The sequence below is a fragment of the Corvus hawaiiensis genome, chromosome Z (genome assembly GCF_020740725.1).
Source record: "Corvus hawaiiensis isolate bCorHaw1 chromosome Z, bCorHaw1.pri.cur, whole genome shotgun sequence".
In the NCBI taxonomy this organism is placed as follows: Eukaryota; Metazoa; Chordata; class Aves; order Passeriformes; family Corvidae; genus Corvus; species Corvus hawaiiensis.
In genome coordinates this window covers 37046640-37059166 of record NC_063255.1, presented here as the reverse complement: position 1 = coordinate 37059166, position 12527 = coordinate 37046640, and the positions used below count along the sequence as shown (strand labels likewise).

At 34.5% G+C, this 12527-nt stretch overlaps 1 protein-coding gene across 2 annotated transcripts in view; it reads right to left on the bottom strand.

The window, feature by feature from the left end:
* CNTNAP4 (contactin associated protein family member 4) overlaps nucleotides 1-12527 on the bottom strand; it is a 219476-nt gene that overhangs the window by 70705 nt on the left and 136244 nt on the right. Inside the window, exons 5-8 of one of the 2 annotated variants that reach the window (XM_048291917.1) lie at nucleotides 7340-7543; nucleotides 6982-7166; nucleotides 4906-5049; nucleotides 2236-2497 (exon numbers count right to left, since the gene is read on the bottom strand). In XM_048291917.1, the coding sequence (XP_048147874.1) occupies nucleotides 2236-2497; nucleotides 4906-5049; nucleotides 6982-7166; nucleotides 7340-7543 (795 nt within the window). The remainder of the gene's footprint in view (nucleotides 1-2235; nucleotides 2498-4905; nucleotides 5050-6981; nucleotides 7167-7339; nucleotides 7544-12527) is intronic. The other variant, XM_048291919.1, reaches the window with a different exon arrangement.

Below are 12527 nucleotides of genomic sequence, written 5' to 3'. Positions count from 1 at the left end.
TGAACAGCAATTGAAATAGCTCCTAAAAAGCCAAATTCATCACTGCTAACTACATAGCAATGACGTTCTTACTAAGAAATTGACATTTTCAAATGACAAGCCTAGGGAAATTTCTTGTCATTAAAGTGGTACTCTTTGTGCATCAGTTATTTTAGATTATAAAAAATACCAAGGCCGTTTTTATTATCACCCACAGGAACAGGATCAAAGTATTTATGTAACTTTCAACATTACCTGTGATCATTAGAGGCTTATAGTCATTTCCTGAGTTAAAATAAGCAACGGTTTAAAATTTTACTTGTAATCATTATACACCTGTAGAAACATAATGAACTTTGCAGTTTCTTTCTCTTTCCTCTCCTCTCCTCTCCTCTCCTCTCCTCTCCTCTCCTCTCCTCTCCTCTCCTCTCCTCTCCTCTCCTCTCCTCTCCCCTCCCCTCCCCCCCATGCATTTTAATTTTTTAAGAGGAATTAAAGTAAGGAATCAATCTAAAAGAAACAGGGTCATGGAACAAAGATTAAGAAGATCTCATCTTCAAATCCTGTGGCTGTTTCTTTGCCCTGCTTGGTTCTCTTTGGTCTGCCTTAAACTGCCTAATAAGTTTAGTGAAAAAGTTAGATTAATTGATTCTTATTTTGTCTTCATACTGATTATAACTTGTTTGGGGGTTTCTCACTTCTCTTGCATTATATAATTGGAACTTTGCTTCTTTCACACTGATAATATTCTGCTTTGTGAATATGACATGGAAAATACATGCTTGTGTATGGGTCAAAATAAATCAAAGATCACGTGATATTCTGGACATCATAAATGTGTTTTCTGCATCCAAATTTACCACTGCTTCTACAATATATTCCTCCAGCTAGTGGACTCTGGTTATCTTTGTCCATACAGAAACCACTCCAACCCAGCCTCATTTCCTCATCTTCATATATTCCTTGTAATCCCATTTATCCACTAGTCTCTATTGTGCAGTTTTTCCTGTCTTAGAACTCATCATATCATATCACATCATATAATCCATCTACAAGTAAAGGGCAAAATTCAATTTGTTTGCATAAATGATGAGAAGCTCTAGGGCAGCTGTGATACATGGAATGTCAGAAAATAGTACAATACTGATGAAGTGCTGCTAGGTGAAGGTGATGATATTATTGCATGATGAAGCTACTGAATCTCAGCATTTTATGAGTAAGTCTTAGAAGGTGGAGATGATGTTGTTTCTGTCCTGCTCTCATATTTCCTGAAAGATGGAGATTCCTGACTGGGCCAACAGTCTTCTTGTTCTCACATCAAGTGCTAACAGTACTCAGAAAAACTGAGGAGACTCTTTGTGAAAGACTTAGTCCCATTCCTGCCAGGGAGGAGAGAGAAAGTTAAAGCTGGAACCTGCTTCTTAGAATCCCATCTGAATACTCTGTAACATGACTAAACATCACTATAGTTGCTTCATTCTCTTGTCTTGACATACTTGTTTGCCAAGGGTGAAATTACTCATCAGAAAACTAGATGGTACTAGCTTTCTGAAAATCTAACTTTCACCCTGTGGGATGCCTAGCAGTGCACTACCAAAAGTAAATGATCTAGTCTCAATTCAGTGTTTAACGACAAAACAAAACCCTTTAGCTCTCAGGTATTCATTTTCCTCAAGCTCCTTTTTATTTTTATTGTAGACTCAAACTTGCCCTGGTTTTCTGAAACACAATCTGGAATTGGCATCCACTGTTTCAATTTAATGGACATCTCTGCAACTGAGAACTCTAAAAAATAACAGACATGATATTTATAAGGATATATAACTTTATAAAACAATTAGTTATTTGATACCTGTTGAAAGCACTGACAAATGGTGAAAAACATCTTAATGACTTCGCTTGACAGAGTAAGAAACTAAATTTCTTACACTTCACAACTGAAAAAGCTGCTTAGATTTCCCAGATTATACACATGAGCTGTACCTACTGTATGCATGTTAAATTAAGGACTCAATTTTTCAGTCTATATTACTGCAAGTAATTTCTACTCACTCATGGGGAAAAAAGAATAGGTATGTTTGTGAGAAAAGAAAGAATTTAGAAATAATTGGGTGTAAAATTCCCACACGTAAAGCATGGTTGCACACATACCACTCATAAAAGTAAGTCAAGAAAGCAGGTACTAAGTGAAATAACTTTTAATTTTTTTTTTTATGCAGAGGAGTCTTGGAATTTTTTTTTCTTCATTTCTGTTACCTGCAGTGATGTCACTCAGTACTCTTCCTGTTTTATGAAGATTGATTTTGACTCTCCCATCACTCAGATATAAGAGGAAACCACCTGAAGAATGGTGCCGTTTATTGGATAACAGAAGTCCTTCCTTGTTCCAAGTGCGAAACTGAAAACTGACAAATACTTCATCTTGCCCTGATGTGCCTGGCAGTGCCAGGTAACTGCTGGAGCTCAGAAATGTTACTGGAACCACCTGTGGCTCTAAACATGAGAAAGACACATTGCCCTAGAAAGAAATGAAACAATTATGTTATTAGGAAGAGTCATGAGAATTTCTCCATGGAAACTGCAGTTTCAAAACATGGTGCATAGTACTTGAATGTATTACTCTAAAAATCAACCATGAACATCATCAGTTTGAGAAATGTTAACATAGTTTTCTGACCAGAATAGATTCATCTGCCTGAGCAAAGAGTGGCAAGGACCTTTGAGGGAATGAGGTAAGTTCCTAAATTATGAGGCTGATTTAATGTTACCTCAGGAGCTGGAAAGACCAACTTTGTTCCTAGTTTGGCTCAGCCTCAGTAAGCATTAGGGAGTTGACAAATCCTTGAATGTCAAATAAAATGCCACTGAATGCATGTAAACACTTACGTGGGTCTAAATGCTTGGATACAGAGAAGTGTTGAGCTTGGCACTGATTGTGTAAGACAATGTTAACTTTAAGAAAAAAACTATTTCCAAATTAATGCAGTTGGAGATGTGCACCAACTCCAATATTTGTTTTCACAAACAGAAAATTTCCACATATAAACTCTTGCTAATTACAAATGCAAAACACATACTTCTTAAATCAAGAGGGAATGTGGTTTTGAGGAGGCCCATATGGACTAGAGGATGAGTTGGATTTATGCATCTAGCATTTATTTTGTGCTTACCTTTTTCTGAAATAACTGTTTCTTAGGTAAACTTGTGGTTGAATTCATTGAGAAACTCTGAGAGTAACCTGCATCTGTACTTGTACTGAGTGATGCAGATAAGAAATCTGGAATGGGAATAATGCATTTTTTGCATCTGGTGTCAGAGTTAGTTAATACTTTATGGTGCTTGATAGTAGTACACTGTGCACTCTGATCTAATGGCTTGCTGACACCATTTGAACTATAAATAATTTGTTCTGAACAAAGGATTACTAAAGATTAATGTCTTTGGAATTTAAAGTACACTTAATTTCTGTTCAACACAAAGAGGTTTTAAACTTTTAAATATACATAAAACTTTGACCTCAGTAAAAAGTTTCAAAATCAGTTTAAGAAAAATACTCGCTAGTCTCTGGTGTGGCAAGGTATTAAAGTTTATGGGTTTTAATTTTCTTCAAAGAAAATATATAAATAAGTAAAAGCATTGTCTTATGAACTCAGCTGTACAGAAGTGAATAGTCAGCTAAACCTGACACATAGCAAAAAGGCACTCATCAGATTAATAAACCTTGTTAAATGCTAAAAGCTGGCCATTTGCAGATTCCCCCAGTAAAGTGCAAATTTAACAGGGATTCTATGGTCACAGAGATACTTTCTATAATATTTACATTATGAATCATCTCCTATATTGTTTTGAAAGTAGCACAACAATTTAAAACATTTGACCTGAAAATAATGAAATTTCCTATTACAAATAATTTCATAGTTCCCCTTCCACTAGTCCACCCAGACCCTACTGTAATTGTCCACTCCACAATATTCATAAGCATCATGGACAGAATACTATGCAGAGGTACCAGTTTAGTTAATTTTGGAATATTTCAGGCGAGTTTCATATGAGAAGAGATGCCTCTCATCCATTTTTTCTATGACAGAGAAGCAAATTTGATTCTTCATATTCTGAACAGAAATCCAAGTTAAAATACTTGGATCATGAAAGTATTTAATATATTTTTAATTATTCTGAGCTGATTCCTATGGTATCTCTGCATTTCCTGCTATTAAATAAGTACATGTTTCAAATAGAGATGACCTTTGTTGTACTGGGGAAAAAAAATCCGAGACCAACAACAAAGGACTTAGTAAAATTTCTAGAAAGCCGTTTGTAACACAGAAGACATTTGTTTGGTTGTTGGAACTGTTTCTCTAAAAGGTAGGAATTTGGATAATATGACTCTTGGCCATGTCACAATAAATTCATTAAACCCATCAACCTAAACCACAGGTCTTCAGACAAAGGTCAGTAGAAATTGAAAACCATAACTTATCTATCCAAATTATAATGCTCTGGACAAAGCAAAGCGGATCAGTGTCCTCAGCAACCAAGACCTTTAAAAATGTACTGCTGGTGTTCTTATCAGCCAGGCACATACTCTTATTACTCTGGTAGAAAGCCACAGATTCAATGGTTTCTGATGCATCTGGTTACTCACAGACTTTTGTCATGCAGTTAGATACCACACAACACTGTGATATCAGATATATCTAAATATCAGCTAAACACCTCATGAATAAAACACATCTGCCTTTTCTATTAGGATGACTCTATACAGTGTAAAATGAAAAACAGCCCAACTTGGTAATTACTTTATTTTTCTTTCATTACCTAACATAGATTTTACTAAACTGTGTGCTAACACGTTGGATTTGAAAGTGGTTATGGTCTTTTTCTCTATTTTACTTATTTCTTCTTTCTTAACTAGAAATCTCTTACCACAATGTAGATCTGAGACTTATGCCTTCTGGCCAGGTCAATAATGTTCACTCCATTATAATAAATATTTTCAAAACACCCATGAAAGTTCCTGTGTGAAAATGTCCCTGATTTTCCAGGCACTGGGATCCCTCCAAAGCTGAGCTTAGAAAGAGAAGAGAAACCAATAATACTATTAAGTAATTTTCTAAGGAAAGAAGTTGAGAATACTGTAAGAGCAGAAGTCAAACACTGGCCTATAGTGAATCTGCTACTGTATTTCACTGTATCACATCTACGTATTAAAAGAATAGGCTAAAAAAAATTAAGCTATATCAAGTCAAATTTATGTAGTAAATTATTCTGACATTTTGGCTTTTTTTTCTTCTTCTGATGTCTCTTAGAAGTGTCTTGAATCAGTTTTCAGGGTCCATTACAGCTGCCAAACCAAGGAGAAGAAGGACAAGGCCAAGTACATGCAGACTACGCAAAACAGTGTGAAAAGGGAAAATAAAATTAGCCACAATTTCTTTAGAAACTTGAGCCTAAGTTCTCCACTCTGTGCACACGATAACTACCATAATAAAGAACAAGAGTGCATCAAATTACATTATTCTAGGACACATTTGAAACAAACTAAAGGAGGTGCCTTTTCCCTTTCAAAATGCTTAGGCTGTGCAGTTCCTTTGTATGGTGCTGTAAAATTACTTAGTTTCAGAAAGAGATTGGAAGACTTAATAAAAATAAAAATCCATTGAGAGCTACTAAATTCAAGAATATCATTCTGTCTAAGTAAGTCCCTGCCCTAAGGCAAAAGCTGTTAGAAAGCAGTAAATTATTTTAGAAAAGCACTGCCACAAGGGTGACCTTATTTCTGCTCTAGTCTACGTTTTAACTCTTGGACACCATCAGAAATAGGATGGCAGTACAAGTGAACTTCTGAGCTCACATATTTCAAAGCTATTCTGAACAACATTGTATAAAAGGTCAGTCTAAACTATTAACCTTTTAATTTTTAACTTTTCCTTAAGGTTTAAAATATCTTACCAAAGAAAAGCAACCAAAGTAAAATGCACCATATTTCATTGAGTTATTAATTATTAAATTAAGAGAATTTTATAGTCAAAAATGCAATTCTATATACAGTATTTTGGGTTTTTTTGAAAGTTTTTATGCTTTCTTTTTACTTGTTCTGGCAACATGTACTTCAAACTATAGTATGTGGCAGAGAGGAAAATTTAATTTGCAATATTGATTGATTTAGTAAAAGACATCTATTTGTCAAACAGTTATTTTCTCTCTCTCTTTTCTTTTTTTTAATTGGTATGATCTGCCTAACTTTGATATTATAATTTACATTCAGAAATTCCGAGCATATATTTTTGAAATTGAGTAATGCAGACACAGAACAGCATGAAAACTCACTCTAAAATGCTTAAAAATTGGAACGAGTACAATAAAGTCTCCAGGTTCCAGACATTGTGCTCTATCACTCATTGTCTTATCCAACAAACAGTATAGGGCAAACATAAAGCAGCCAGTCATCACATTACAACTGTGAAATAGTGGTATTTTTAACCACAGGCAGGAAAATTTCACAGCATATTACATCTACTACTTTTCATGACTCCAGCACTTGTGCAAGCAAGATTTTTTCACAGTATAATTTTCAGATCTAACAGGGATTTAAGTCATGATATAAACACTTCTAAAATGGTTTTATGCTGATTTATTGAAATTTTATCTAGTTTTATATTGATAACATTAATATTCATTAAATAATAGCCTTGAGTTGGCTCTCATTCATTATGTTTACAATATTGTTTATCACATTTGCAGCTCTACTGAAACAAAGGTATTAAAATAATGAATTCCGAGATGAAAAAGATGGTCTTTTGAAAATACTGAGTTGAGAGTCTAGTGGAAGATTAGTACTCCAAGAACATCTCTTTTTCTTTGATTCATTCCCTTAACAGACAGAAAATCCCCAAGGTCTTAAGGACAACGAACTTCCTTAAGTTCTGTTTCCTTTGCCTGTTTCAGTGCATTTGCATAACAAAGGTAATAAATGTAATAAAGGAAAGGTAATTTTCACACCTCATAATCAAGGTCCAAATAACTGAATTCTCCTTTTGCATGAAAATGATGAGTGTGTTTATCCACTGTAAAGTTTACTTGATTGTTAAAATGCTCAATGAGAACAGAATGCCAGTGTTGATCATCCAAAAGGCTGCCCAGCGTAATATTAATTTGGGCATTAGAAGGATGAGTTTTAGTATCACCTTGAAAGAAAAAAAATAAAAACTATTAATTTCATTTAAAAATATAATTATTCAAAAACATACTGCTAGTTTATCATACTTTATACATTTAAATACACTTAACAGTTTAAGAGAAGTTTTAGTCAAATAATGCCTAATAGCTATATTAGACTTCATGAGACTGTAGCTGTTACCTAAATTAATGAGTAGGGACAGCTTCCCTTTAGTTAATTCCAGGGTGATGTGGTCTCCATTTTTTCCTTCTCTGTGGAGGAGAATTCCATCACTTTGCATTGTTTTAAACTTCAGAGAAATCACATCTTTCAGTGCATTAATGAGTTTTTTATTTAATGTGTAAATTAGACAACTTTTCCCATCAAAGCCAACCACCTCAGACCCTAGAAGTAAAGAAATGAAAGATAATGCACAATGCTATGTCTAAAAGAAACAGTTGCATGTTACTTCAATATGATATGAAGTCCCATCGCTAACATCTGTAGATCCACTTGTGCACAGTAAGTCATACTTTATTTCTTCTCCATACATTAAGACTGCCATGTTCTAATGTTGATGGTATAACTAGATAATAAAAACCATATGAGAAGAGATCAGGCCTCTATTCAAATCTAATACTATTCTCATATGCTGAAAGGTAGGTCTTCCTTTCCTAGGAGCTATAAAGTACTTTGACCATTTCTGTTCTTGTATTCTTAGGCTGAAAATCTCTAATAATTTGCCTGAAATTCATTCAATTAACAAAATCAAGACCAAAAAAAAAAAAAAAGCCAAGGTTGCTGTCGATGGGAGGGAAGAGAAGGAAAGGGAAAGGAAGGGAAGGGAACAGGGCTAACTGATTTTATCCCAATAGTAGAAGAGAATATCTGTCAAAATCAGTACAGATTGAACAAGACACACACAAATGAAACTGGTAACACTATAAAAAGCTCATAGAGTATTCAAAGTTCATATGTAAAGAAGAAAAAAAAGTAATTACCCTTGAAAAATACATTTTTGAAGTGAATGAAGATGTAAAGGACACTCAATAAAATATGAAGTTATTTTTCAACTGACTGGTTGACTTCTTGCAAGTCAAGGGAAACCCATTATCTATTTACTAACTTTATATAACTTCACTAAAAATATTTCTCCATATTGACAGCATGGAAATGAAATGAATTCAAATTAACTCTTGTACTTAAAGTAATTTATATTCCATTTGCAAAAAGCTCTTGTCAAGTGAATGCAGCTATGTTTTTAAATGTAGTTTCTTGATGTTCTTTATATCTTGATAATGAAGAATTCATTTACCAAATGTACAATGAATAAATATGACATTCTACCTAACTATGAATCCTAGATTAATTATTTTACTTAATTTTGTCATTGAATGAATGTGGACAGAAAAAGCATCAATTAATGTAGAATTAAAGTAATGAATGTGATGTAGAATAGCTTCAATAAAGACTTCAATAAGACCACTTGTACATATACATGCATCTATCAAACCAGCTACCTAGAGACATTCTTAGTAGGCACTGGTAACAGTAGGATTGGGAACATACTCTTCCTATTAGTTGTTGGGACAAGAGCATAAACAACATTAACATGGCTCTCCAAAATCCCTTACACTATTCTGCAGCAGTAGCTCCTAAGAAACAAAATCTCCTCTGTGTAAATTTGGAAAAGAAACAAAATTAAACTTTCCCCCACCCTCACCCCATGAACTAATGAAGACTGTGGAAGGGCTGCAGATGGCAATCAAAATTCTTGTAACATTTCTCACAAGTCTTGCCTTCACCATCTATGCATTACCCCTAGAAATACATTTAAAGAGTTGTGAGAGAGAGAGCTTGAGTGTCCTACAGGGTTATAAGGATAAATAAAATGTGGGCAAATACCCAGGGTGCCATAAGGTTTTCCTCTCATACTTACCAACTACTTGCAACTTCTAGTAGCTGCTGGACTTCAAAATGCCTCTACATGGTTTTTCTCTACGCTACTGTTGTAAATAAGGAAAATAAAACAGGTGGACTTGTTTTATGAGCACTCATCTTTTGTTTTCAGAATTTGCAATATGTCTTCCTTAAATTAATGTAATCTAGATCCTTAGTACACTATAAAAATATTTTTGGAAATCATGAAATGTCCCTGGGAAACTGGAAATTCTGGAAGCTTCACGTACCACAGGACCAATAATCCTAGTGACCCTCGGCAAAAGTTTTAGTTGAAATATCTTTCTTTGAAAAAATACTTGATTTTTTCATCTTTATATCCATTGAAATCAATGCTAATGTTCTATAAAGAAAAAAAACAATGCAGACTGTTTGGCCATTATTTCAGCTATGACGAGGATATGAAGTCCTTTCTTTGACTGATGTAACTGTGATATTGAGTTTAAGCGTTGCAGCCAGGGAGGAAATACAATTAGCAGTGTTCGCAAACAGTCCAAAAGGGTTTGAGCAGTATCTGCAGTGCTTATTGTTAGGCAGACACAGCTAACAATTTTTAATGTGCAGTATGCATTTAGTTTCCAGTTATCCTTCTTCCACATTTGTCATTTTTAAATTTAAACCTATCTTTCTGCCTGCCATGTCAAAAAAAATCCCCACCTTTTTGTTGTTTCTTCATTTTCTATTTTTAGACTACTGGTTTTCAGGGGATGAAATGAGAAAGAGACTGTTGTAATGAAGAGGGGAAGTTGTAAGTGAAACACATGTCTAATATCGCTGGGTTTTTTTAGTGTCACAGTATAGCTTAACCTGAACTGTTTTACATGGCTTAATTGTCACAATCTGACATTTCAGGAATGAGACACCGGAAATGTCGGTAGAGATTCATTGTTCTCTTTCTTACACACTAAATATATTGGAAGAAAAGTCAGGCAGAGGCTTAAGACAGATTTTGGGCTGGGGTTCAGCACAGAGTATTTGTGGTGTAGTCATAGCACAAGCAGATACTTTAACAGTCCACACGAAGGCAGGTTGAACATCTGGAGGTACAAAACATCTTTCTTTCTCTCTTTCTTTTTCTCCTTCTGCCTTGCCTTGCCTTTCCTTGCTTTGCCTTGCCTCTCCTGACTGTAGAACACGAGCAGATAAACTAAGGAACATTGTGATGACAGCAGAGTGAGGAAGGAGAAGAACTCAACAGGAAAAAAACTGCAGGGGAACTCTTTTAATGTTTCATGTAAGTTCATAATTGACTACCCTTATTTGGCCTTTGTACTCCATAAATGCTGAGGCAAAAAGGAAGGACTCATCTCAATGACTGCTTTACAAACATCTAAAATGTGACAGTCCTTGACCTAAAAAGTTTACAGGAAAAAAGGAGTTGTGTGGAAAAAAACCAACAAAAATAAAACAAAACCCATAATAATCTGCTACATCCTACAGTAATCTAGCATGTGTATTACCAAGCCTCACTGAGACTGTAACTAAAGGGGAAATACTATTTTTGAGAATACTAGGCAAAGTTATTCAGAGCAGGCATTTGGCTGGAAGACAGCAGAGCACCAAATTTTAAGTAGTGTTAAAATCTGCCCTGTAAGTATGACTTCACTAAGATAGTAATGACTTCTTTAGGACATAGCAGACATGCATTTTTTCACATCACTTTACAGAGTAGGGAGATCTACTTCCTGTACTCTTGCAAGTTTAGTTTTAGTTGTGTAATTTCTAACAGGTAAGACTGAAGAATGAAATTAGTGCATTTGCACTTGAATACAGAACACAGCTCACATACTTGGTGGTAAATGAAAAGAGAGTTGTTCACTCTTAAAATATAGTACCCAGTGAGATCTCCCTGAAGGAAAGGATGTGGGAAATGTAAAACGTGAATCAAAGCTAAAAAAGCTAAAAAAATCAAAGCTAAAGTAGATATTATTGGCATTTATGCTTTTCTTTATTTTCTGATCCCACTTTGAAACAGTCATTCAAAAAGATCCAGGCATAATTACTGTAACAGTAACTACATGTCCTCATTGTGCCTGATAAATAGAGAAAAAGACTGGAGAGAAAGAATTAAATATTTACTTTTTAAAATATTTTCTAGAACTGTAAACCTATAATCACCTGGTTTGTCTTCATTGGCAACCACTGAATTTAACTAGTAAAAGCACTTGGTAATCAGCAGATGTTCAAAATAAATACAGAGATGATAAGAAGCCTGCAATTCATTTGGAATGATAGCATATATATATAGGAAAAATAAGCATTTCTAGAACACCCAATATCACTAATTCAGAGAAAATCTTAACCAGCTTAAAAAAAAAAGTACATCCATTTAACACCATCATGTTCTTCCCATACTGCATTATAGTAAATAATGGATGAAGTAAATATTCATTTTAAATTCATCCTAATCTTAGAAGACAACTATAATTGACTTACTTCCATAAGCTATCTATAGGATCAATCCTGTGCCAAGTAAGTAAAATACAAAAAAAATATATAATCTTCCTCAAAAGTAGCTAATGACCACACAAAAATGTTTTAATTTAATAACTGCATACACGAAATGTTTTTTTGTTTTTTTTTTTTTTTTTAGTTGCACGGACACTGTCCTTTATTTGTCCTTTAGACTCATAGTTTTCCACTGCTGGGCAATAGGCATTACACAGAAGAAAGACATAGTATGTATCTTGCAAGCTGTGACAGAGAAAATTATGATAGTGAATGTACACAATTAAAATCTGGATTTTAGGCATGTTCAAAAGACAGCTCTTCAGTCTGGAATTGTTTGAGAACAAAACTGAGTAAGGATTTAAGTATTATCAAATGCACAAGGTAAAGGACTGTGAAGAAGCAAAATTGATGACTTTCAATGAATTTTAAAGTGAAGCTTAAAGACAAGAAAAACTATTCTCCCATCAAGTACCACAGAAATGAGATTTCAAATGGAAGACTCAGATGAGCTTTTAGCTGGGAAAGATAAATGCATCTGTTCAGCCTCCGTTTTTAAACTTTAGTTGTTCTGGTACTTAAAAGAGTTGAGGGTAAGTTGAATCTTGGTCATATTTCTCAGTTACTCAGTTTTCCAGGCCATTTTCTCAGATTGTTCTTGGAATCTTAAGTCATGTTCAAGGCAGCTGTCACTGAGGAATTTTGTGTGAGCCTTTCATGCCCTTCTCCTGGCATGAGATGTCTGTTTTCTGGGATGGGGAAGTTTGCCCGATTTCTGAGGTGACCTAATCTCTTGCATCCAGGTTGAGATTTTCAATATCCTTAGTTCACGACCTTTTGCCAATTTTACAAAGTTAAGTTTAAGGCAGAAAGCCCAGAGATATGTCTTACTGATAGGCACTTATAGTCAGATACAAATGCATGGCAACAGAAAACAGATATATGGAGACCATCCAAAAGAGATCAACCATACAAAATATAG